Consider the following 27,725-nt stretch of genomic DNA (forward strand, 5'->3'; position numbering starts at 1 on the left):
TTTCTCAGAGCTATTAGCAGAGACAAATACATAAACAGTGTAAAATATCTTGGAGCCCACCGCTTAACAACTGGATGAAATATGATTATGGACGTTGAGTAGAAGATAAACTTCACAAGCTACTTTCTCAAGTCAGGTTGCTGAAATGAATCAGGACTTCATTAGCATATCATAATTGTGATTTTATACTGTCTTGATGAGATTTTTCTGACATTTAAGTAGCTTTGTTTTAATGATTTCCTCACGAGGTGTTTTTATTTTTCCTTTCTGTTTTTGTCATCTAGTGCCTTATAGCCTTTTAGGATGCTTTCTTTGTGAAGTGGAAATTACTAACCATGGCTCACTATTCCAAAGAAGAGCTTGATGAGGAATTTGAACAGTTTATGAAGGAGGTAAGTTCAAGCCTTCTAAAGCTTTATTGTAAATTTCTCTCGTAAGACCCATCCTTAAGTGCTTTCATCTGAAACATAACCACCCCACCAGCTAGCACATTCCGTCAATTCCCACTTACAGAAGATACCCAGCAGCCCTTGGTTCCATCTCATTTCAAATGCTAGCACCTGTTAACTCATTGCAATCCTTGGACCTAGCCCACCCCAGCAGTTCCCAATGAATATAGCATTCCCTCCGTGCGTGGTACAGGTGACATGCATGTGCAGGCATACACAAACACAAAGAAAATCATGGTTTTTAGCATGCTAATTCCCTTGGTCATTACGATAAATTGTTGGACAAGCATTTTGCTGGACAAGCACTTTGCAAAAAGATATGATGCTTCAATATCTGATTTTAAGAGAGTAGTTAAACCCAGTTTTTTAAAGGTAGCTTTCTTCAGTTACAATTCACAAACCGTACAACTCACCCATTCAAAATATGTATGACGGCTGTTTTAGAATTACATTACCTTTACTATGGTTGGTTGTAGAATACATTCATCTCTCCTGAAAAGAAACTCCTTAGCCTTTAACTGTTACTTTCAGCTCCTTGTCCTTCCCCAGGATTAGGCAAGCCACTAATTGCTTTTTGTCCCCAAGTTGGCTGTTGCAGATATTCATAGGAATGGGACCATGCAGTATGTGTGGTGTTTGGTGTTTGGCTTCTTTTACTTAATGTAGTGTTTTCAGGGTTTATCTATGTTACAGCATGTCTTGGTATCATATCCTTTTAGTGAATAACTTGCCTTTCTGTGGATATACTGAATCTTGCTTACTAAGTTTTCAGTTGACAGACATTTGAGTTCCTTCCAGTTTGGATAGTTGTGATAATGGTGCTATGAATAATCATGCAACTTTGAGTGTGGATATATGTTAATTTCTTCTGAATATTTTCCTAGAAGTGAAATTGTTGTGTCATATGCTGATATTCCCACTAACAGCATATTCATTTATGAAGGGTCCAATTTTCATTATTTTTCCTAATACCGATACTATCTGAGGGCCAGCCCTTTTTGTTTTTGTTTGATGACAACAGCCTGGGAAGCAGTGTAGGAGATTTTAAGAGGCAGAACACCTCCAGTGTATTGGAAGGGTGGGTCCTCCTCATTTGTCTTTCTGATCTGTGTCGCAGCTCTGAATAGCTGTATGTAGCCAGGGAAACGGGGGTGGGCAGGCAGAGGGCAAGAAATGGAATGTTTCAATGTGGAGGTAATGTTTAAAGTCAAACTGAAAAGTGATAGATACCGGAACTTCAGATTGAAATAAAGTGGGTTTGTTGTTGTTGTTGTTTTCTTCTGTCTTCCTCTTTCCTCACCTGGAAGACAGTGAACTCTTTTAAAGCATTTTAAACATTGAAACTCCATCAAGTTGTTGAGATACCATTCCTGACTGGCAGGTGAAAATATGTCATCCTGGCAGTTTAGATTGTCATTGTGGTATCATCCTAATTGGATGGCGGTATGAACACCCTAGAGGAGTCCTCAGTTAATGTGGCATCGCTTGGTATCACTCATGTCCGTTGTAACTGGGGCAGCGGTGTCCCTCTGGGTTTCCGTTCCTTATCAGTAATCTGTGCAAGGTTGTTTAAAGATTGAGATAAACCAGGTACAGATCCACCTGGGGAAGGTATGTGATAAACACAATTTCTTCCTATGGAGTCGGGGGTAGCGGGTAGGGGGTGGAGGTGGGTTGTAAGATGAGAAGGAAAAAGGACGGAGAACTCAGTCTAGGAGACATCTCATGTTGAATGAGTGGGCTCAGGAGCCCCTAACTGTTTCCCAGCAGTGTGTGAGGCTGCAGAACTAAAGAGGAACCTCGCAGAAGGATGCTCCTCAATTCATAGGTAGAGCATTCCAGGACTTGTCCGTTTCCATAATGTGGTCAGTGGGCATTTGGAAAGCCTTCCTGTCCCTGAGGGAAACAGTTTTGGATGAAACCATATTTTATGCGACTGAGCAGTTAATTCAAGAATTTGCTATGTAGAGGAAAAGCTAGGTAGAGTACTGTAGTGAGATAGTTCTGTGGCACTGACCACGCCCATTGGGGGGTGGAGCCATGGGCGGAGTGACCTGTGGAAGGAGGTCGGAGGGGAGCCAGGAAAGGCTATTTTTTTCTGACATGACTCGGACAGGAGAGGATCGGACAGGAGAGGATCGGGTTGAATTTCCTGGTGTTCATCTGTCTAGGTTGTAAGTTATTTCTCCCTGAATAAACATCTATTCGGCCTATTTGTTTATCCTGATCCTTATTTACCGCGTTAGAGTACAAGAGAGTAGAGATCCTGTATCCCCTACCCCAGTATAGAGTAGACTCCGGTATTCCTCCCTTAATCCCACAGTTGCTCCAGGTACTGTTTGCTGCATGCTGGAGATACAGTGCTATCAGGAAAGTGGAAGGGATGATGCTAAGGAGGTGATGATAAGGAGTTGAAGTGGGTTGCTAAGGAGGACCCTGCTACAGTTCCAGAGAAGAGGGTAAGAATGGTGTCTCTGACATGGGGAGGAGGGCCTCACAGAATGACAGCTTAGAGGCCAGATAAGGAGAAGGATGATGTTTAGTTCTGTGTTCTCAGAAGAGGGAGGATACCTATTGGCTTGTGGGGGTTAGAAAAAGGAACTCAGAATTTTAGTAAAATTAATGACTATAGAAAGGGACAAATACACATTGGTAACATCTGGGGCAAAACATTAATTTCTATGATCACATACATCTCCACCCATTAAGACTCTGGAACTCTGGGTTCTAGAGCCATTGTAGTAAGTTTGCTAAATTGTCACTTGTTCTTAAACCCTAGAAAATGTCTAGAATATAAGATTTGATCCTTTATTTTCTTTTTTATATATATATATAATTTTTTATTTAATTTTATATAACAAAGTCCAATTAAATGAAAACAAGCATTTATACACAATATTTGGGAATTTGGGTGTCGTTCTTTCCAAACTACTTCCTGCTGGTAAGGGGCGCTGTCTTGGGGGATTCGAAGAAGATTCAGATATCCTAGCTGTAGTCTGTAGGGCTGTTTTGTCCAGCTGTTTGGAATGTAGGATCAGTTTGTACTCTGTTTCAGGCGGTCTGGCGTGATCAAACCACATTAGTCTGGAAGGAATCCACATCTTTTCATTTTCTGTGGAAACAAAAATAGAAATCCTTTTCCCCAGTAACTTGTTCTTCAACTTAAATTTTGGAGTCAAAGCGTTTTTTTTTTTTTTTTTTAATTTATTATTTTACATGTCGATCCCAGTTCCCTCTCCCTCCCTCCCTCCCTCCCCGCCAGCCCTCCCTTCCTGCTTCCCTCCCTTTTACCCTCTCTGCCCTCTCACATGCACTCTAAACACCCTCCCCTCCCAACCCCCCACCACAATACCATATGTAGGGGAATGCCATCCAGTTGGGGTCATGTAGATCTGACAGGTCATGTGAAGTAGGGACTAGGGCTTCTCTCCTATCTCTAGAATAAGGCAGTTATCCCTCCATGGGGGATATGTTTGCAAAGTCCTTTTGTGCACCAGGGATACATCCTGGCTCCACAGTCTGAGGTCTCTTAGACTGCTCAGACTTTCTGGCTGAGACCCATATTCAGGGGGGTCCGAGTCAGTCCCCTGCTGGCTTCCCAGCTATCAGTCTAGTGGCCCTTAGCTCCTCCTTGTTCAGGTAAGCTGTCTCTATGTGCTTCTACCGCATGGTCTTGTCCTCTCCATCTGCTTCTGGGTTCTAGTTCGACTCAGTGTTTATGTATGGGTGTTTGCTCCTATTTTCAACAGGCATTAGTTGAGGGCTCCATGGAGAAGTTAGTTGTTGATCTCACTCTCCGGGAAGGGCATTTATGATAGCCTTTCCACGGAAGCTGAGATTGTTAGTTGGGAGCAGTCTTGTAGTTCCCTCGACCTTTCTTGGTGTTCAACTTTATCTTCAAACCAATATTGGCTCCCTCTTTTATATTCTCTCTCTCTGTCTCTGTCTCTGTCTCTCTCTCTCTCTCTCTCTCTTTCCTATTTTCCATTCCTAACCAGGCTCAATCCTCCTGGTCGCACATGCCTTCCTCTCCTCCCCCTCATTTTCTCCTACTTCTCTCTCCATTAGCTGTCCTCCCCCACTTTACCTGAGGTCTGGGGGACTTGTCCCTTCCCAGTTCTGTGAGGGACTTTATATGAATCTCTTAGAATACAACTTGTATCCTAGTTCCTCTGGTGATGTGAATTATAGGCTGGTGATCATTTGATCTAGTTCTAAAATCCATATATGAGTGAGTACATACTGTGTTTCTCTTTTTGTGACTGGGTTACCTCATTCAGGATGGTTTCTTCAAGTGCCATCCACTTGCCTGCGAATTTCAAGATACCATTATTTTTTTCTGCAGAGTAGTATTCCATTGTGTAGATGTGCCACATCTTTATTAACCATTCTTCAATTGAGGGGCATCTAGGTTGCTTCCAGGTTCTTGCTATTACAAATAGTGCTGCTATGAACATAGTTGAACAGATGTCTTTGTTGCATTGATGTGAATCCTTTGGGTATATGCCTAAGAGGGGGATTGCCGGGTCCTGTGGTAAACTAATTCACATTTTCCTGAGAAACCGCCATACTGATCTCCAAAATGGCTGTATGAGTTTGCACTCACACCAACAGTGGAGGAGTGTTCCACTTTCTCCACATCCTCTCCAACATGAGTCATCACTGGTGTTTCTAATTTTAGCCATTCTGGCAGGGGTAAAATGGTATCTCAAAGTTGTTTTGATTTGCATTTCCCTGATAGCTAAGGATGTGGAGCATTTTCTTAAGTGTCTTTCAGCCTTTTTGATTTCCTCCATTGAGAATTCTTTCTTCAGTTCTGTACCCCATTTTTTAATAGGGTTATTTGGTGTTTTGTTGACTAGTTTCTTGAGTTCTTTGTATATTTTGGAGATCAGCCCTTTGTTGGATATAGGATTAGTGAAAATCTTTTCCCAGTCAGTGGGCTGCCGTTTGGTCTTGTCAACTGTGTCCTTTGCCTTACAGAAGCTTCTAAGTTTGAAGAGGTCCTATTTATTAATTGTTTCTTTCAGTGTCTGTGCCCCTGGCGTTATGTTCAAGAAGCGGTCTCCTATACCAATTTGTTCAAGGGTACCTCCTACTTTCTCTTCTAAGAGGTTCAATGTGGCTGGATTGATGTTGAGTTCTTTGATCCATTTGGACTTGAGTTTTGTCCATTGATTGTTGATGCTTGTTTGATTTAGGTTTGTTGTTGGCAGTGGTATTGTGAATATATTTGTTCTGCTTCACCCTAGGTTTCTGGTGTAGTTGGATTATCTGTTGCCTACATTTTTGTGGGCGTAGTTACCTTCCTTGGGTTGGAATGTTCCTTCCAATACTTTCTGTAGGGCTGGATTTGTAGATACGTATTGGAAAAATCTGGTTTTGTCATTAAATATCTTGTTCTCTCCATCTATATTGACTGAGAGTTTTGCTGGATATAGTAGCCTAGGCTGGCATCTTGTTCTCTCCATCTATATTGACTGAGAGTTTTGCTGGATATAGTAGCCTAGGCTGGCATCCGTGTTCTCTTAATACTTTTAGAACATCTATCCAGGACCTTCTGGCCTTGAGGGTTTCCATGGAGAAGTCAGGTGTAATTTTGATAGGTCTGCCTTTATATGTTACCTGTCCTTTTTCCTTCGCTGCTCTTAATATTCTTTCTTTATTCTGTATGCTAGGTGTTTTGATTATTATGTGTCGAGGGGTCTTTTTTCTTTGGTCCAGCCTATTTGGGGTTCAGTATGCTTCTTGTACTTTCATGGGCATGTCCTTCTTCAGATTTGGAAAGTTTTCCTCAATGATTTTGTTGAATATGTTTTCAGCACCTTTGAGCTGTGCTTCCTCACCTTTGTCTATGCCTATTATTCTTAGGTTTGGCCTTTTCATAGTGTCCCACATTTCCTGGATGTTTTGTGTTAAGGATTTGTTGGATTTATGATTTTCTTTGGTCGATGAATCTATTTCTTCTAGTTTATCTTCTGTGCCTGAGATTCTCTCTCTCTTCCATCTCTTGAATTCTATTGGTTATGCTTGTGTCCGTAGTTGCCGATTTTTTGCCCAGCTTTTCAATTTCCAGCCTTCCTTCCGTTTGTGTTGCCTTTATTTTCTCAATTTCAGTTTTCAAGTCTTGAACTGTTTCCTTCACCTGCTTAATTGTTTTTTCTTGGCTTTCTGTACTTTCCTTAAGGAATTTGTTCATTTCTTCCTTTTTTTTTTTTTTTTTTTTTTTTTTTTTTTTTTTTTTTGTTTGTTTGTTTTTTCCTCCATTTCTTTAAGGGATTTTCTCACATCTTCTTTGAGGGCCTCTATCATTTTTATGATGGTGATTTTTAAGTCGTACCCTTCTGCTTCCTCTGCTTTGTTGTTGTGTTCCATTCTAGTTGGTGTAGATTCCCTAGTTTCTGGTGGTGTCATGTTTGTCTTCTGTTGTTAGGTGTTCTCTTGTATTGCCTTCTTCCCATAGTTTCTTCCAGTAGGTGTTGGTGGTGTCTCTTCCCTCTCTCTATGGTACTTCCCTGATGGGCTTATGTGGATCTGAGATTCAATATCTGTAGCTCTGTGTGGTCCAAGCTCTCTAGGAGGTTTCCCCGCAGACAGGGATCCAGGGATGGGGTCAAGGATGAGGATCCAGAAGAAGATGTCAGCAGGTACTCACAGTGGTCTTCTGGCCAATAGCTCTGGCCAATAGCCAGCAGAAGAGGACGAGGGCTGAGCTTGAACTTGAGAAGGTTTTGCAGGGTAGTGGGATCTCAGTGGAAACTGGCGCTCTCCAGCTGAGACCTCGTTCTTTGGCAGGGGCCCGGATTTGGGGGTGTAGGATCTTGCCTGCAGGAACTCCAAGTGGACCCGCAGAGATAGGCAGATCTCTGGGAGGGGCCCGGGACTCCAGCAGAGGACTGGAGGCGGGGTCAGAGACCAAGCCGGTGGAAATTACAGGTGGTCCCACGTGGATAGTCAGGTCTCCTTTGTTCAGAGTTGCTCCTAGAAGTCTCTGAAGTAGGGTGGACTGTTGGCTCCACCCTCTGTCCCAGTGCTCAACCAGAGTGGCAGGACGGTAGGTGGGGTAGGGCACAGGGTAGGGGGGGGGGTAGGCTGGAGGTGGGGATGGGTGGGGGTGTATCAGAGCTCCAAGGGTGCTCTCAATGGGGACCGGAGACAGGAGCAGCAGGATCAGGGGCCAATCCAGGGAGTTCAGGCGGGGGAGGGGGAAAAAGAGGTTGGAGGGGACAGGCAGCCCCAATTGGGCCCAGTCTCACCTCTGGCCAATAGCAGGCAGAAGAGGACGAGGGCTGGGCTGGAACTTGAGAAGGTTTTGCAGGGTAGTGGGATCTCACTGGAAACTGGCGCTCTCCAGCTGAGACCTCGTTCTCTGGCAGGGGCCCGGATTTGGGGGTCAAGGATCTTGCCGGCAGGAACTCTGAGTGGACCCGCAGAGATAGGCGGATCTCTTGATCCTTTATTTTCTAAGTAATTATGTTCATCATATTTTCTTATTTTGTTGTGCCTGCCTTAGTTGGGGTTTCTATCACTGTGAAGAGACACCTTGACCACAGCGACTCTTTTTTTTTTTCTAAATTGGTACTTTATTTTTATTATATAAAAATGAAACTAATTTTTATGTAAGGGTTTTTGTATCCTCTAACATTACAGAATTAACTTATTAGCTCTGAATATTTTTTGGTTTTTTTTTTTTTTTTTACTTTATTTATTTTTTTCTTTTTTTACATATCGATCCCAGTTTCCTCTCTCTCCCTCCCTTCCTCCCTCCCACCCTCCCATCCCCCCACCACCACCCTCCTATCCCATGGTGCCATTCAGGCAGATGTGGTGCTAGAGAGGTAGCTGAGAGCATGAAGAGAGAATGCTACAGGCCTGGCTTGAGCATTTGAAACCTCAGAGCCTACCCCCACTGACACATTCCTTTCAACAGGGCATTCCTTCTAGTAATGTAGGCCTATGAGGGCCATTTTCATTCAAAACACCGTGGTACCTTACTTGTTTAATTCTAGTTGTGAAATCAGCACTCAAAGACCTATGCTTGGTTTTGAAGTTTGGCCACCTGTGTCTGGAGATGGAATTTGTACATTATTTCTTAGACTATTGTTCATGTGACAGTTGAACTGTGAGAGAACTAAGAAAAACATGTAGTTATATCTGGGATTTTGTAATTTGAAATGTATTTTAAAAAGTATTAATTTATATCGGTTTCAGCTTTCAGATGATTCTTTTGAAAATTCCAACAAAACATCTAAACAACCTAAGAAAGAAATGAAGACAAAGGACACAGTGCCCTGGTGGTTAACTGAAGATGATTTAGAGGATGGTAAAGCCTAGTTTTTTTTTGTTGTTGTTTTAAGTCATTTGACCACATGAGGGCAGTCAAGACTTAATTCTGCCACTACTGAATTACTAAATTGTGAAGAAAACTGAGGTTTGAGTTGATTTTCATATTATTTTACCTTTTTATACATTATGTAATTGAGAATATCTTTTTGCATTAAAAATATCATAAGATAAAAGTACTTTGGATACTGTTGTCAAAGATTTGGGACTTAATTAGCATTGAAGCCTTTTGTTCTTTATTTTGTCAAATATTTATCTGTAGATAAACATTTCTACATTGGTAAAACAGGACATTGACTCAAAATTTTTTCAAAACAGAAAATTCAGGAAGTGCAGAAAGTAAAAACAGAGCTTTTCTATATCAATAAAAAAAAGTAATTAAAATAAAATTACTATATTAAAGCAATTTTGTTCAACAGCCTTATAAATAGCAAATATTATTAGTGAAAAATGAGGTTAAGTGTGCTGTTTCTACTTTTTTATTACTTATTCTTTTTGTTTTAATATTTTTTCTTATTTTACATATCAATCTCAGTTCCTTCTTCCTCCCATCCTCCCATGCCCCCAACAGAGCCCCTCATCCACTCCCCACAGTGGGTGAAGCCTTCCGTGAGGGATCATCAAAGTCTGTCAAATCATTTGTGGTAGGGCCTAGACCTTCCCCCATGTCTGTAGGCTAAGTATCCCTCCTTGGGGAATGTGCATGTGCTCCTGGTCCATTCCTGCACCAGGGTTACATCCCGGTTCCACTGTCAGAGGTCCCGTAGACTGCCCACTTCTCCTAACTGACACCCACATTCAGGGAGTCTTTTGGTCCTTTGCTGGTTTCCCAGCTATCAGTCTGGGGTCCATGAGTTCCTCTTGTTCAGGTCAGCTGTTTTTGTGGGTTTCTCCAGCCTGGTGTTGACCCCTTTGCTCATCATTTCTCCCTCTAAGAAGCTACCTTAAATGCCCTTCCCTGATAATGAGATTGGTGACTACTTTATATGCCATCTTAGAGCCCTCATCCAGTAGCTGATAGAAGCAGAAGAAGCCTTTTTTTTTCTAGAAAGTACTAAATCAGCAGAAATATGCAAATACTCCAAGAGGAAAGAATAGCTCCTGGAACAAAAACACCTATCTATAACAACTAAAATTATCAGATTGTTTTTAAGAAAGTGTCAGTCTGAAGTAGTTGCAGTTAGTAAAAGAAGTGGGCAAAGCTAGACAAAGCACAAACCCTTTAGACTTCACTAGCACATGAGAGCTCCACTACACTCCACCCAGAGTATAGCCTGCCCCGTTCCCAGTCAAGAGCATCTAGCGAGTTCAAAGTGTATTCTGTGTACCAGGCACTGAGGTACTCACAAGATGGAGTCCTGCCACAGACTCAAGGAGCTTCTGAGAAACCTGTAAGCCCACCCTGAGGAGAGGGATTCATTCATTGCCAATCTTGAGTAGCTACCAGTAAACATTAAAACTGAGCAAACTCTCATAGAATATGGGGTTTTGATTTTTTTTTTTTTTTTTTTTTTTTTCTTTTCAGTTGTCGTAAGGCTAAAGGGTTGTGCCTAGGGAGTGAAACTGGAATTCTCTTGCCGATCAGTGACTAAGTTATCTGCGTTGTTGGTCTGGGCCCCATCATTGAGTTCAGTGTTAGAGCTAGAGTGAGGAGCTGCCAAACCAGCACCGCAGCTGTGGTTTGCACCCTGTCATCTGCGGGGGGGGGGGGGGATAGGTCTTGACTTTGTGTTGAAATTGCTGTGAGATTAGTAAGACCATTATTCACAGAAAGCCAGAAAAGAACTTGATTCTGGAGCCCGGGCTTTTTGTCAGGTTGATAGCTGAGGCCAACTATGACACAAATCAATCATGAAATACATTTAATATCTCCATTATATTTTAGTTTCAGAGAAAATGTGACACTCAAAAATGTTGTTAGAGACTATGATAGCCTCACCTCTCCAAAAAATATTATACATACCCTGGTGTGAAACTTTCCCAGTGTTTGAGGAATGATGACTTCAGAGCTGGTCTGGTGTTTCTTCAAATGATATTTACAAGGAATTTTGAGTTTTATGTGCTGGTTCATATTCTCTGTAGTCTGTTTCCAACGGCAAAACTGGGTAAAGGAATCTTATGCAAACTTTAAAAATGTTCCTTTTAAAACAAAGGGTACTCTAATCAAGCAGAATTACAGTTTTTCTTTTGTAAATTCCAGTTCTAGTTGTTTTTTTATTTAATATGACAGATTTGTAGCCATTATACACAAAATCAAAAAGACAGTTCCCTTGTGTTTGCATAGTGATCAGAACAGCTCCCTGAATACAGCTACCTGAATATAAATATGAATACCAACTCATAAAGACCTGTTCCTAGGACTGCTTGGTACCAGTGTGAGCTATCTGAAGACAAAGAAGACTCCTCAGCCCATCATGGACACAGAAGAGGAGTCTGCTGAAAAAGTTCAGTTTCTTAAGAGCAGTGGAACCTCCATCTTAAGTGTTGACAGCTTAGAAGCCAATGGTGAGCAGGGGGTGTGAGTTGGGCAGCCACCGTTACTGTGCTTGAGAGACTTTTGTCACAGTGAACTCAGCTATCCCGAAGCTTCTGTCACAGATCGTACAGACAGATTATATGACCTCCCCAGAGAATCAGAATCACAACTCAGAGACAGTGTCCACCTTCCATCCTTTTGTAGATCTGCTTGATGGGTGGGGTTCCTATACAACATCAATAGAAACATCCCTTAATTTTATCAAAGTTATACATGCTAAAAAAATATGTATGTTTATCATTCATTTCTATGTAGAATTAGTCCTTTCTGAGCTCCATCATAGTGACCTGGGCTTGGGGCTGGACACACTAGAAGAACAAGAAGAGAAAGAACAGTTCTTTGCCAGACTAGAGAAAGGCTTGACATCTTCTATTGATTATTCCAAGTTAAATCAAGAACTGGATTCTGATGACTCCACACAATTCAGAGCTTTACAAAGGTAAATACAATAAAAACATTAACTAATGTTTGTGCTTTTCAGTATGTCTGTATGTGCATGAATTCTAGTAGATAAGCATTCACAACAGACAAATCCCATCCTTCTTTTTCTTTTTTTTAATGTGTGGAGGCCAGGGTTTGGTGCCAGGCATCCAGGCATCTTCCTTGATTACTCTCCACTCGATTTTCTGAAACAGTGTCTTTTGTGAACCTGCAGATTACCGGTTTAGCTAGAATGGCTGGCTAGCAAGCTTCAGGGATCCACCTGTCTTCAGCTTCCCACTGCTAGGATTACAGGCACAGAGCACTGTGCATGGCTTTTTATAGTTTCCAGGACATGAACTCAGGTCTTCTTGCTTTATCTTTTGAACTGTGTTCTGTGTTCATTATACTCAAGATGTTTCTAATGTATGGACAGAGTATGTTGGTGTATAGTTGAATCTCCATTCTGCCTTTAGATACCTGAAATTTCATACCTAAAATATTATCCAAACTAATTTACTATGTCCTCACTGGGAAAGAAATTGGCTTTCTATGGTTGAAGGAAAATAAAAATCCACATTATTATTATAAACTTGGATTTTTAAAAAAGGAAGCAAAAGACAAGTTTGGTTTGTGTCTTACCTCTGTGTGGTGACTGTTGGTTATCAGAAACCTCCTTGATCTAGAAGTTCCAGTTGACTGAGCTGGCCACTCTCCCTAGAGCATAATAGACCATTGCCATTCTCCAGTCTTTGTTAAGGTCTTAAATTTCCTTAGTTTAGCCATTTGTGGAGCTGTTTTTCTTCTTACAAGTGAAAATCAGGTTGTGTTCTTATGTAGGATCTTAAGAACACAGAAGTAGAATTGAGAGAGTTGGGAGAATGATGGCATGCGGGTAACTAGAGCTGAGCCTCATCAGATGAAGTAGTACCTGGACTGGCATGGGCTGTGGGGTTCGAAGACTATAGCATTCTTAACAAGCTTCCAGCATTGTAGATAATGACAGTTAACAAGAGTCTTCAGTCAGAAACATTGAACTTTATTTCTCACAACTATACAGGTACCTGGATTTAAGGCCCTGTCCTAGTTAATTTTCTGTTGCTATCGTGAAAAACCATGACCAAGGCAACTTATAGAAGTAAGAGTTTACATGGGCCTAATATTTCAGAGGTTAGAGTCCTGGCACAGGCCTGGCAACAGGTAGTGGGACACCTAAAAGTTCACATCAGGATCCACAAGCACCAGGCAGGAAGAGCTAACTGCAAATACTGGGTTTTTAAAACCTTAAAGACCACCCTACAGACACATCTTTTCCAATCCTTCCCAAACAGTTCCACGAACTGAGGAACAGGTGTTCAAATATATGAACCTAGGGGACCGTTATCATCCAAACCACTGCAGGCCCCTATTCAGCTTCCATTAAGAGTAGATTGCTTACTGGTATATAAATGCTAATCTCATTTTTGTGGGGTTTTGTTGTTGTTTTGGCTTTCCTGTAAAGTTTGTTTAATCCTCCTCATAGCTCATAATTCCTAATCTCCAGTGAAGAAAAGCCTGGCTCATGGGATGGTGTGTGTTCATATTAAAGTACACACATATAAAATTGTGTTTGTAGCTAAGAAAAATGGCATTTCCTTTTGACTTATTTTGTGCAGCTGCAGGTTACTTTTGGGCTTTAAGAATATTTTGTTTACAAAACATTTTCCTTCTGTCTCCCTAATTTTTAGATTTGATAAAAAAATTTGGTGGATCGATGGTACTTGAGACAACATAACTTTAGGAGACTTGAAGCAAATAATGCAGCATATATTGTATGGATAGACATTAACCTGTGATGTTGCATGTTAAATGTTTTCCCAGCTGTCAGGCTAACACAGAACCAGCTGAAGATGGACATGAGAATGAGTCAGAACACGAGGGACTACCAGGTAACGTCACTGAAAAGGTAATACAGTGTATAGTACAGACATCGATAAGAACAGTCCTGAAAAGGTAAACCATGTTGTCTTGGAAAGTGCTGCGGCCAGCAGAGTGTATAGTGCCTGTGATATTATCTCAGTAACTAAGAAATTATTAGGAAGGAACTGCTGCCTCGTATATCGAAGCTGGCGGTGAAGTTTTGTGTAAAGATGGTGGGAATCCAAAGGCAGAACAGAGACCTCCAGTGTGTGCAGTGTGTGGCCCAAGCAGTACTTTTTCCCTTCTTTGAGCTTTGTGTGTGTGAGTGTATGTGTATGTGTGTGTAAGATATAGTGTTGTTTTACATTGCTAGGTAGGTAGCTTTGAAGTTATTCTGTAAAGCAGGCTATCCTTAAACTCACAATGTGGACCAGGCTTTCCTTGATCTTGGAGATCTTCCTGCTTTTGTCCTCCAAGTGCTGGTATTAAAGGTGTGTGTATCTGTTTTTATATTGAAATGGTTTGCTTTGCTGGATTGGGCTTTGCTTTTCCGACTAACAGAAAGGCTGCCTCTGGTGTGATGCGCATCTCCCCTTTACTAACTAACAGTTGTGAACTGTTTTCTGTTTTAGTTTTTTGAGATGGTAATACTGCGACATAGCTCAAGTCTGCCATGAACTCACATCAGTCCTCCTGCCTCAGCCTCTCGAGTCCTGGGTTCACATCCAGCTTATTTTCTGTCTGTTGTTTATTATTTTTGTTCTATGTTCTCCTGGTTTACTCATTGAACTCTATTCCATTCCCTCTTTTGACTTTTTAGTTAAACCATTTTGTTGTGTTTGTGTCTTAGTTGCTACAAACCATACATATTTTTACTTATTAGAGAATATTCAAATAACATTCTACTTTATATGAATTTTAATAACGTCAGAGCTATTGGTTTATTTCTGCAGGTACCAGATGCTCAGTTTCCTTTTACAGTTGGCTAGTATTTACATATGACCTGTGCACATCCCTGTGTACCTTGTCATTTCTGGGTTACTCACACCTATAAGTGGAGCATAAATAAGTGTTTATAGAATGATGACAAGGAGGAAAAGGTACGTGTCTAGTGCAGACAAGGTTTGTTTCCAGATATTTTTTATCCACAGTGGGTTGAATCCATGGGTGTAGAACCTACCAATACATAGGCACGCTGTACTGTCTGCCTGTTTTGTTTCCAAGATTTTCCCTTCGCTGGTATATTTAACATTTAGATTACAGCTGTCTAGGCTGCTCTTCTTGTATTCATCTTGTTTGAAATTGTTGAGCATCTTTGCTGTCATTTTGTAGTTGTCACCATATAATGTAGTCACCCTTGATCCAAATGCTGTTACTACTTGTTGCCCCTGCCCTGTACTCCTCATCACGGGGGCTCCATCCCTTAGGCCACTGAGAGCCCTTTAAAGACTTTTCACTCAGGGTTCCAGCTCTTGCTACTGAGCATTCACGTTCACTGGTCCTGTCTTCAGTCACATGATTTGCCTCCATTTTTTCTTCTTCCCTAAGAGTTCCTTTGAGCTTAAGTTTCTTCACTGTCCTTACCATGTTTATTTTGAGCAGATCTCTATAATGCCCCTACAGATAACAGGATTTGTTCTATTTTATGTTTTTTGGCTGCTTGCTCTAGATGCTGGATCCTATTATTTGCTTTCTTTTGTTGGGTATTATAGATTTTATGATATCTGGATTTCATTTTCTTCCTTTAAAAATGTCCAGTCTGTTCTGGTAGACAGTCAGTCCTGCAACTTGATCTGTATAAGCAGTTTCCACTTCACTTAGGGGTGTCTAGAACAGCCACTGTGGGTATTCTTTGTCTGCTATCCTATGGCATTCCCTCCTGGGGGTTCTTGTAATATTCCACAGTGATCACTGAGGGCCTACCACTCACATAGGTTGGGTTGAAAATTCTCCCTGCCTTGTGTCACCTGAGGGGACTGTCCAAGATATAGTTACCCAGTTCTACTTTTTGTTGTTTGTTTGTTTTTCGAGACAGGATTTCTCTGTATTGCTTTGGAGCCTGTCCTGAAACTAGCTCTGTAGACAAGGCTGGCCTTGAACTCACAGAGAGCCACCTGCCTCTGCCTCCCGAGTGCTGGAATTAAAGGTGTGAGCCACCATCTGGCTTAGTTACCCAGTTTAACACAACCTTCACATTAAGGGTTTAATATTTAATAATAACTCAGAAGGACCCTCATCCCCAGGGACCCATGCAGATTTATTCTGGAACTCTTTCTGCATATATACACCTGTGCCTCATTACTGTCCCACAACTTCTGCATGTCTTGGCCTCTCAGAACTCTATTTTCTCAACTCATTGAAACTGACCCACTTTCCCCCATACTCCATAAGTGTATTTACCTTCAGTGATCATTGAGCTCATAGCTCATTTGTTTCTATTTCTTTGGAATTATGTTTTCCCCTGTGAGTTTTTTGGTGTCTAAAAACAAGTACTTTCTATATTTTGTGTGGGAGTCCAGCTCCAGCAGGTCAGAGAAACTGGAGAGAAGATGTGGAGTCAGCAGCTATGTAAACACAGAGGAGACTCACCTGAGGAGGAAAACTTAACTCTTTTCTCATCTTCACTTTTTCTTAACTCTTTTATACCATCTAAGACAAAAGTCTCTATGCAAGAAGGAGATCACCTCACAACTGCAAGTTACATATTTTCCAAAAAAATTAAAATCTTTACATAAGAAGAAATCATATTATGATCACAAGTTACATATTTTTTAGAAACCCACATGTAGTTAAACATTTTTCTTTGTATTAATTTTCCCATTATAATACCTTCACTCCAAAACAATGATACTTTTATTGTTGCTGATTAACAAAGTTTTAAGTGAGGCAAATATATTTCCGCCAGTTCCTTTGTACCTCTGTGTGTGATTTCAGTGTAGCAGATTCCTAACCTATTTCTACAATACAAAACTTTACTCAGGTGATCTAGCTAACCATCCATTTTTCTTTTCTTTTTCTATAAACTACAAGACCATAGAACTCAGACCTAACCTTGGGTACTGGGTTATCAGCCTGTTTTCCCACAGGCAGAATTCATAGATCTATAATGCATGAAGCTTACTTGTTTTCATTTTCCATTCTCAGCAAATCTCACATCTCTAAGCATTATTGCTCTGTAAAAATCACATTCATTATGATTTGCATGTAAATTGCCCAGTGAAGAGTGGGAATTTTCCCATGAAACGATCACACTAGACTAGATACAGTGGGATTCTTTCACATAGTAAACACACCATGTCAGTAAGAATATGATAGCAGCAAGCAGGAGAAGGCACCACAGAAGCAAGGCATTCTGGAGATAAGCCCCCAGGTCTTTGCCTCTTGTGGGTGGGGGTGTCCTCATGGAGCCGTGCTAACCAGTGAGCTGCACTTCATAAATGCCTTTGCTGACCACAGCTTCTCTGACATCCCACTGCCAGTTTGGTCTAATTGTTCACAATGGAATTTAAATTCACCTCCTTCAATTCTAGCATGACAGAGGATGTTTTTCAGAGTGCATTATACTCAGTTTACAGATAAATTTGCCCATAAAGGATGGCAAACAGCATTTAGACTTTAATTGTCTGTGGTCTATGATATCTGGATTTTAAGGACATATTCTTGTTTTGAAAATTATAATTCTGAAGTTAAGCATGGAGAATATTTTGAATGTGTAATATACTGCAGGTCAGCGGTCTCAGTGTTGCCATGGTTGGCGAAACTGGCTACTGACCCAGGTGGTTCTCCTAGAATGACCACACTTTGGTCAGCGCCGTCATTTTTACGTCAGCTTAATTCACTCTGATATTTCTGAACTCCCTGCCATGTTGTTTTTTTCCTTCCCTGTACTGTTCCCTTTCATTCCTGTGCCACTTACTAGTGACATTTTCTTCTTATTTCACACCAACTCTATTCATGACAGATTCCTAGGAAAGAGCCTGGTTATTCATTTCTTCTTAAATGGTAATATTTTCCTATAATTTGTTCTGTTACTAAATGAAAACATTAAAGTGTAGTTTGGAATAATGCACATTAGTAATTTGCATAGAAGGAGGGGCGTACTTGCGTGGCATGTCCAAGTTCATTTCTGCACTGCAAAGAGAAAAAAGAAGAAAAAGTGATATGTGGCTTTATTAACTTTTAATGTAGATTAAGCAAAACTATCTATAATGCTGCCAATCAGAGCTATTACACATCACATTTGGGCTAGATTGACCATGTTATATATGAAGTACTCCTTAAATACTGCTTAGTTTTCAGATCTCATTGTTCCTCGAGATAAGCGCTGTAAGACCAGGGGTTTTGTGATGAACCACCCATCCTTCTGAAGCTGAAGTAGTGGGTAAAGATCCAAGCCTTCTATTCCAGGCCACAGTCTTAAGACTGCTTCTACTTATCTCTGTATACCCACACTGTAACCCTTGCATTCTGAAAAGGGGTTCCTCTCCTTTAACCCACTCGTCTCAATCAGTCTCTTGATTTAAAAATAATAAACAACTTAAAAATTGATGAAAGAGATGTTGGCCATAAAACTGCTGCCCCCCCCCCATGAGTAGACTGATTAGATCTGTTAACTTGAAGATGCCTTTTTCTCCCACTGTAAAGACACTAAGATATATTTAATCCAGGAGCTTCCCACCAAGAACTGTCCAGGAAGGAAGAACAGCAGAAATTATATAGGGCCAGTATTTATGTAAGGGACATGTCAAAGTACAGAAAAGAAAATAAACCCAAGATGGTCTTCATTTTAAATTGAACTTATTCAAGGAGGAAGAGGAGGGGAGGGAGAAGGAAGAAGCGAAGGGGAGGGAAGGGAAGGAAAGGGAAAGAGAGAGGTTTGGAAGGGAAAGGAAAAGACAAGCTCCTGGGAGGTCCCTTTGTGCTAATACCTAAGTAGGTTGTTTGGAGACATCATCTTTCTAAGCCAGTAATCCTTTCTTGATATTTAACTTTGACAGTGTGATCTTTCTGTTTCTAACAAAAATTTCCTTCAGAAACATACAGTGATGATTTTGAAGATGCAGAGGATATTGATGTACCTTTGATTACTAAAGATGAAGAGACCCATCCCAAAGAAAATTCAGAGCCAGGAAAAGTGCATGTTCTCACACAGGTATATATCAGTGTTTTGACTGCTTCTATCAGCTTGGCTAACTCGCCATGTGAAGACTTGAGCTACAGAGTTCTTCATGGCCTTGTTCATTGTTAACTTAAAGTCTCAGGGTGTTAGTATAAATTAAACAGTCATAATAGTTGATGCTTCTATATAGGATGGCCTTTGCTGTATAATTTCCTTAAGGTAAGCTTTAGCAATTGAACACAATTAAATGTTGTTGCTACTTTTCAGTTGGGTTATGAACTGACATCATTGTAAGACTTGACCTTGTAGAGGCTGTAAATAGCCGGTCTCTGAATTGCTAAGAGTGGCAGTGTTAGTATCTGGAACTCACGTGCTTACAATAAGGAATCACACTGCTCTGTTCACATCTACCCTGCTGCTTTGTAATTCTGTCATCCCTCAGTTCTTCCCAAGGTGTGCCTAAGGCTACCATTGAATAATACCATTACCTATACACTGTAATTTATCAGTTAACCTATATAATTGTTGCTAATTGGATCATTACTATTTATTTGATCTTGATCTGAACAGAACAAGGTGTTTTAAGCTTATATAAAACCATAGATTCAATAGAAATACTTTGAGATTATACATAATGCTTTGATTTTTTAAATTTATGTATTTCCTAATATGTATGTATGTATGTCACCCAGACTGCAAGAAGCAAGTTGATTTTTAAATTAATGGAAAAATTAATGTGACCATGACATCTTTAGAAATTAATGTTTGAAATTTGGTGATCCCAATACTTTATGAAAATTAATAAAGAGCATGAGATTAACATTCATTAAGAAGGTATACTCTGCATAATAATGTGCAACTTTCCCAGAAGAGCTTAGTAAAAATCAAAATAATAAACTAAAGTTGTTACTGTAGGAGACCCTGCACTCTGCCTAGCCAAGAAGGGAATCAAAGACAGTGCTCCTTAAAAACCTTAGTATTGAAGAACTGCATCTCTCTTACCATTTGGTAGCATGCCTGTCTGAAGTTGTGTCCTTCAAACAGTAGAGGAAATGGGGAATTGGATGTATATGTGGCAATTCATTTTTGAACAATTAATTGATAATGTTATATTGTAGGCTATGTAATTGTGTCACATAGCCCTCTGACTTTGATATTTAGAAAACAAAAGGCAGAATTTTTTATCACAGTAGATGAACTGGTAGCCTCTGGGTACTTTAGGGAAAGCTTCTTAAGGCCTAAAATAGTTTTGGTAATTGTCCAGGTTTAGAAGAGACAGGTAGAAGTTCTCTACTGCTGAGCTCAGACGAGTGTTGGTGAAAGAATCTAGAAAACAGGGTTCCTTATCTTCTCATAGCTCCTGCTTCTCAGAACTGTGGTTATTTCCTATAATTTTGCCTTCAAAATATGTAATTTTCTTCTTTTAACTTAGGAGGAAGAGAAAACTGGCATGCTGGCTAATGGTAACTATTAATTGGCAAGTAATTAGACTATCCAGAAATCTCATCTAAGTAATTTTGAATTAAATGTCTTTATTTTGAATGTCTCTGTAAGGAATTAAAATTCATAACCTCTCTTGATCATTTGTCCTTTATGCCTATCTTGAACCCATCCTGTTGCATTTGAAATATTTCCTTTTCTATTTTCCTGACATGTAAATATAGATACACCTATAGATTTGCCTATTACCTTGTACATACTACTAAGATCATGCATGTGGAACACACATATGTTGTGCACTAATATCACATATTAAATGTTTGCTTTTTAGCATTGCACGTGCCTGATTTTCTTGGCCCAAAAGTCACACCGTTTCCTACATCCCTTATGATCTGTTTATGTCCCTGCAGTTGTGCTGCTCGATTCTTTAGACTCTGTTGAGGATGTCGACCTTGCTGATGAAAGTAAAGTAGCCCCTGAAGCAAAGGCCCGCCCAGAAGTGACTGATGGTGAACTAGCTGGGACAGGTAACGTATATGAAAACTTGACTCTTCTCTAACTATAGAATGCTCTGTGACTAACTGGCTTCATTTCGAGAAAAAGTCTATGAAATAACCATTCAAGACATTCAATCTCATAGGTTGAATACGCTGTCAATACAAGAGGAGCACTGTAGGTGAGGGTTAACTACTAGTTGTGCCCATCCATGGTTTTCTGTTCAAATCACCATGTGTAGGAGAAGTGGACGTGGGTCTTGACTGTGCTTTATGTAGCACCCTCCTTAGGTAAAGGCTAGGTTACGCCCTTAATTCTGAACTATTTTCCTTAGCTTGTAACAGTTTTGTGATAATGTCCTTTCAAACTGTAAAGCAGTGGAACCATCACTGCCAGTTGGATCTTCCATGAAATTAGGGTATTGCCAGGCAGCATATTTTGTTTTGATGTAAAATATAATATATTGATTCCCCACATGGGTAGCTGCAAATGGGAACTCTTTAACTGGCTTGCTTTGGGAGCATGAATGGCATGGCGCATGTTGTCATAGTTCAACTTTCAGGAGTCAGTTCTCTTTACACTGTAGGTTCTGAGGATCAAACTCAGACATTAAGGCTTGTATAGCATAGCTTTCACCCACTGAGCCATCTCATTGGCCCCTGGCTTGATGAATTTTTAAACAACACCCCCACATAATCACCATCTAGTTCAAAAAAAGACCTGGTCAACATCTTCCAAGGGTTATTTCTTGTCTAGACTTATTTCATATAGTTTTCCTCTTCAAATGGAAAATACAAAAATCTCTGAGTGTGCTGCTACATGCTTGTAATCCCAGCATTCAGTAGGTAGGCCAGACAGGAGGATGGCAAATTTAAGGTCAACCTGGGCTATATAACAAGACCCAGTCTTAGAGTTGACAAGTAAGGGTATTTGCTGCCAAGCCTAACTACCTAAGTTCAATCCACAGAACCCACATGATAGAAAAAGGGGTGGGGGAACGACATGAGCAGGTTGTCCTCTGATCTCACATGCACCATGGCATGTACACATACACACAAATAAATAATGTTTTTAATTTTAAAAAGACCAGCTCTCAAAACAACAGATTAAAAAAAATACTTAAAAGATAGACATTTCATCAAGACATAGTTTTGATACACACGGCGAGTATCTCCTACGATGACATGTTTACAGAGCACGTCTCTTGGTCTTACTACTATTGCCTTATGTAACCATGTTACCTCCAAGCTAGCACAGTCTGTCTCCTTAACGTTTTTTGGTGAGCAGTCATGCGCACTTTTAAAAGATGAGGGTAGAACTACAGCTTTTCTGGTCCAGTATACTGTAGCTTTGTGTTAGGTGGGGGGAATCATCAGCTGAGTGTTAAGTTGTGCATGGAGCAAGTGAAAAAAGCAGAAGTTATTGCATGATTTCTGCAGAGTACTGCAGAATTATGGAAGTGGCACACTTAATTGTGCAAATGGGCCTTTATTACAATTTTAAATTTCAAAGTAGGATTTCAGCCAAACATCTGTGGGATTTGTGATTTTCTCTGGAGCACTGATGTTATAAGACAATAGGAAAACCACTGCCATGGGCTATAAAGAAAGACTCAGAAACCAAAAGTACATTACTGAAAGTAATAATATATTTGTTGTTCTGTTTAAATAGTTTTGAATCTGCAGTGATTCTTTTAGTCGGTTACCAGCAGTGCAATGTGACTTTGTTGCATAGACTTGTGTCCTGTTCCCAGCTCTGCTGCTTATGAGCTCTGTGACAACTAGTGACTTTATCCTATTTCCTCCTCTTTAAAATGAGGCCTTGCAAGGGTCAGCCAATGAGGATGCAGCATAGTACACTGTTAAGAATCAGTGATCATGGCTCAGTGAGATGGCCCAGAGGTAAAAGTTCTTGCTGTGCAAGCCTGAAACCTGAGTTCGATCCTCAGAATCCATGTAAATGTGGAGGGAGATAACCAATTCCACAAAGTTGTCTTCAACCTCTATATACAAGCTGTGGCATACACCTGACACATTTTATACACACACAATAATACATAAATTACTTTTAAATTAAAAACAATCCAAAGGGATCTTTTGTCAGCATCATGAAGTCCTTTGTGGTAGGCTATGTGTTAGTAAATATAAAAGTGAGGTTTTCCTAATGCAAGGCTGGATTGTTTTCATTCATTTTCACTTGTCTTCCAGACAGGTGTCACATTTTTGTGTCATGGATTCGTAGCTGGAATAGTTACCCTTTGAGGCTAGGCCTTTTCTCTGCAAGGGACAGTTGATGTCTTTTCTATAGTTGAAAGTATAGGAAGCTTTGGACTTGTATAAAATGACTACGTGGAATCCTCGCCTTTTCAGTGTAAAGCAGAGAAGTGAGCCTTCTTACTTACATAACGTTCATGAAGAAAGGTCATTTGCATGATTGTGGGATGATTTTTAATGTGCTTTGAATTGACAAAGGACCTTTCCCTGTTCTGGTTCTAAGCAGACTTACTTATCTCTAGTTCCTAATGTTTATTCATTTCACTTTCTACACATTTAGTTATTTGTTGATCTAAGACAGTGGTTCTCAACCTTCCTAATGCTGTGACCCTTTGATACAGTTCCTCTGTTGTGGTGTACCCCCCCCCCAGCCATAAAATTATGTTGTTGCCACTTCATAGCTGTTTTTGCTACTGTTATTAATTATAATGTAAATATGCAGGATATTCCACATATGGCCCTGTGACCAGTCGTGACCCCAGAGGGGTCTTTATGCAGAGGATGAGAACCACCGCTCCGGTTCTGACACATTACACCTATTAAATTGGGCATGTGTGTTGAGAGCTGCTGGGCCATCCACTCAGCATTCAGGTCATTCTATAGTGTATGTAGCAGCTCACCAGTGACCTCATATTTATAGAAAATGATAGTGCTTTATACCCTTTATTTTTTTCATAAAATGTATTTCCTGAGTTGTTCCCCTGTGGTGTGGGTGTGACTGGGGGGGGGGGCAGGTTCACTGCTACATAAAAAAGACAGCAGAACAGGCCTTTCCCTCCGATCATCTTCAAGGAACCCTGTTCTTTACCTGTTGGAAACTCTGCTCTAGTAGAATCCTTCATTTGTAGGCTTTTTCTCTTTGAGATATTTATTATATACTGTATGTGTTGCAAATAGTCTTGGTGACCTGGAACATTAGAAAGAAGCCTCACTGTGGGCATCACTACAGGGTACCATCATGACACTCATTTCCTCCTGCATTTTGAAGCATTTATCTAATTATTTTTTTAAATCAGTAAAAGCCTGGGAGTCACATATCAAGGTAAAAACCTGATTGATCAGAGAAGCAGTGACTCTCTCTCTTCTCTCTCTCTTCTCTCTCTCTCTCTCTCTCTCTCTTTTACCCTCCCTCCTTCTCCCACACCCCCTTAATCCAATAACCAACCAGAGAATCTTTCTAAGCCCATCCCTACGACTTCTTGTGTCTCTCTGTATGTCCTGGCTTCTCCAAAACCTCCATGGCTAATTTTAATCAACTAGTAGCTAGCACCACCATTTGATTCAAGGTAAACTTTATTGGCAGTGTGAACATGCAGTCAGAATATCCTACAACAACATTAAGTGTGGGGGGAAAAAAATCCCTTACAAGCTGTGTTCTGTATAGTTTCTGTTATGTTTAGAACATGAAGTTATATAAACCATTGGCGGGGCGGAGGTTGGTTTTGGGTTGTTTTGTTTTGAGACAAGGTTTCTCTGTGTGTACCTCTGGATGTCCTGGAACTCACTATGTAGATGAGGCTGACCTAGAATTCACAGAGATCCACCTGCCTCTGCCTCCCAAGTACTGGGATTTTAGGGATGTGCCAACAACACCAGTCTAATCTTGGTGTGTGTGCTTATGAACTATTTTATTGTTAAGCATTAATCATAAATGACAAAAGAGGAGACTGGCCACTCTGTATTTTTCCCATTCTGTGGCTTATTCTTTAATTTTGAAAATCCACAGTTAAAACTGTAAAATAGTAAGAAAAGGTTCATAGAAGTATTTGGTCATTATTCTCAATAGTTTTTTCCCAAAATTTGTCAGCTGTCGAGAAGAAGAGTACTAGGACGGGAAGAATAAGAGGTGACATCAAGCTTTCTGTTCTGAGTAACTGAGTAAATAATTAATGGTACTGTTAGCTAAGAATAGGAAATACTGGGAGCAAAACACATTTTGGTGAGGAATATAAGGAACGTAGTTGGAAGTGTATTGTCTGATTGACTTTACAAGACAATGCAGATGTCTTTTAGAGAGTTTGGTGTTCAAAAAAGTGATGACAGAAATGTAGATTTGTTAATACTGAAGCAGGCATATAGGTAAGTTTAAGGGGCTGGATAAAATTAGCTCTTTTGATATTCAGAAGGCCCTGGGTTCAGTCTCCAGTGCTTTGTAAGACAAGTGTGGTGGTGCATGCCTTTAATTCTAACACTTGATCAGAAGTTCAAAGTCATCTTCAGCTGATTAGTAAGCTCAAGGCCAGCCTAGAGTACATGAGACCCAGTGGGCAAATATACCTGCCATGCAAGCCGGTGCCTCAATCTCTAGAACCAACATAGGTGGACAGAACAAACTCCACGGCTGTCCTTTAACTCCACTGTGTAATTTGTATTTGTGTATACACACCATAAACATCCAATGATAATAATAAATAAATAATAATAATAATAATTTACAATAACGGAGAAGGAGGAAGAAGAATTGACTTTTTTTATTCATTATTATTATTTGGTTCTAGTTGTTTGAGACAGGGTTTCTCTGTAGCTTTGGAGCTCTGTAGATCAGGCAGGCCTTGAAATCATAGAGATCCTCCTGCCTCTGCCCGAGTGCTGGAATTAAAGGCATGAGCCACCAAAAAAAAGTATTCAGAGGGTTTTAAAAGAGGACTGGAGGTAGACCACTTGATGGGCATTGGTAATAAGAAGTGGAAAAGCACTGATTGGAGTGGTGGGGATTACAAGTAGAAGAAAAGGTATGAAAAAAAGAAACAATGACCAGGTAGAGGATAATACCAGATGTCTCGGGAGCTCAGAAAAGGACACACGACTGGGCTTGGTTTTGAATCACAGCAGCCTCAATAGGATGATGGAACTGGGTACTTTGCAGAGTTGGAAGAGAATGCTTGTAGTAGAACCATTACAGACTGACATTACCACATAGCAGAGTGGGAATGGGCATGGTAAGGCAAGGACCGCATCCTTGTGTCCATTTAGGAAGTGTGAGAACAGTTTTACCTGGCACAGAGAGGCTGGTTAAGAACCATGAGTTGACAATTACCGCCTCAGGACTGCCTTGACTTGCCATGACTTCATACCGATAGCCTAGTTAGGTTTCTGCTAGACTCTGCTTTTATAATATTGCCATGGTCCTGCAGCTTTGTTCATCTTTCCTAAGAGACTAAGGAATGACTTCAATGTTTCGTCTTCCTCCCATGCCTATCACCTTGTGATACCTAGGAATTACATTTATTTCAACAGGTGTTTCTTATGGACAGAGCAGTGGTGACACAGAAGCCCTACATCGGGCTTACTGTCACATAGCTCATTCTCTGGGAGATACAGATGAACCAAGAGTCAGGGCTAGCACTGTGGAAAATATCAAGAGCTCAGTAAAAGATCATCTTCAAGAAAATGAAGAGTCTTCAAAGAACGTCTCTACCACAGAATCTGGTAAAGGCTGACAGCTTTAGGAGAATGATGATGGGTGGATAATGAATCGACAGAATGTCTCTGCTATTTACCCCCTTAAATAGTGTTGACTGAAGTATATATTGTATACATTTGCTGTGGTGATGACTTCTCAGTGGTTGACTATAAAGGGCATGATCAAATACAACCCCACCTGGACTAACTCCAAAGTTAGAGCTAAACTCAGAATACAGTTAGTTCACCTTCTAATGTGCCTTAACCAAACTGAGCAACAAATCTGGCATACATGTATATGTGTATTAATGTTTTTTAATAGAAACTAGTATTTTGAGATTTAAAAAAAAAACTCACATAGCAAGTGTGTGTGTTTGTGTGTGTGTGTGTGTGTGTGTGTATGTGTGTGTATGTGAGTTCTAAGTATAGATAATGGAGTTGTATTTTATAAGTTCAAAGAAAGGGTTCCTGGTACAATTTTGTGATACAAACTTCATTTATTGTGCCTGCCATTTTGTTAACTATACGAAGTAGAGAAACTGTTGATTTTTGTGGTCCTCCATATGTAATTTAAGCAATTTAGATAATATTTTGGTTTCTAATTGAACTTTTCTTTCATTTTAGATCTGCCCACAGTAGAGGAGCTGATGAAACCCATCAGGATAGACTCCTACGGGGTCAGTGGCTTTGACTTGCCGCCCATCAGGTATGAGGTTTGGGCAATGCCCTGACCAGGATGGTTGCTTAGTTGGGTCGTGCTTACTGTTTCAATTCTTGTTTTGTCACGGCAATTACAACCATCTGTTCTGTGGAACCATTCCTAGTAAATGATTAATGAAAAATACAGGCTAGCATGTGTCTACCGGTGAGCCTCTGCTCTTTTTTTATATTTATCCTCTGTCCATCAAAATTTCCCTAGTACTAAAGCAAAAGAGCTGCTAAGAAAGTTGGTGCCATTAATTAGTCCTAATGCTTTCACTGGAAATATGATTCATTCTTCGGTGGTACATGGATGGTTGATTCACCATCAGAGGAAAATTAATTGTAGTTTTATATGAATCATAGGTTTTCTATTTTATGACTGAGTTAGTTCTGACTTAGTCACCAGCTGACCAATATCTCACAGGGTGAGCTCTGAGGTCATGGCTTTGTGAGATCCTCCAGCTCCAGTGTTGAGTGGCAGTGTGTGCAGGATTCCGTCATTCATCAGCATGGGATAATAATCACAGTAACCTGTCACATTTACAGTATCACATCCTCTGCCTCATGTATAACATGTAAGCAGCCATCTTCAGACTCCTCCCCCAAAGGTGACTGAATTTACCGAATCTTAACTAGAGCCAGATGCT

At 40.3% G+C, this 27,725-nt stretch overlaps 1 protein-coding gene across 1 annotated transcript in view; it reads left to right on the forward strand.

Moving 5' to 3' along the window:
* Nucleotides 1-285: 285 nt before the first annotated feature.
* The window catches only part of Cep162 (centrosomal protein 162), a 77,785-nt gene continuing 50,345 nt past the window's right edge, over nucleotides 286-27,725 (forward strand). Inside the window, exons 1-10 of the mRNA XM_051207605.1 lie at nucleotides 286-392; nucleotides 8,661-8,772; nucleotides 11,151-11,297; nucleotides 11,584-11,767; nucleotides 13,609-13,676; nucleotides 18,681-18,799; nucleotides 20,199-20,229; nucleotides 20,617-20,733; nucleotides 26,212-26,403; nucleotides 27,001-27,082. Coding sequence (XP_051063562.1) covers nucleotides 336-392; nucleotides 8,661-8,772; nucleotides 11,151-11,297; nucleotides 11,584-11,767; nucleotides 13,609-13,676; nucleotides 18,681-18,799; nucleotides 20,199-20,229; nucleotides 20,617-20,733; nucleotides 26,212-26,403; nucleotides 27,001-27,082 — 1,109 coding nt within the window. The 5' untranslated portion in view covers nucleotides 286-335. The remainder of the gene's footprint in view (nucleotides 393-8,660; nucleotides 8,773-11,150; nucleotides 11,298-11,583; nucleotides 11,768-13,608; nucleotides 13,677-18,680; nucleotides 18,800-20,198; nucleotides 20,230-20,616; nucleotides 20,734-26,211; nucleotides 26,404-27,000; nucleotides 27,083-27,725) is intronic.

This window comes from Phodopus roborovskii, unplaced genomic scaffold (genome assembly GCF_943737965.1).
Source record: "Phodopus roborovskii unplaced genomic scaffold, PHOROB, whole genome shotgun sequence".
In the NCBI taxonomy this organism is placed as follows: Eukaryota; Metazoa; Chordata; class Mammalia; order Rodentia; family Cricetidae; genus Phodopus; species Phodopus roborovskii.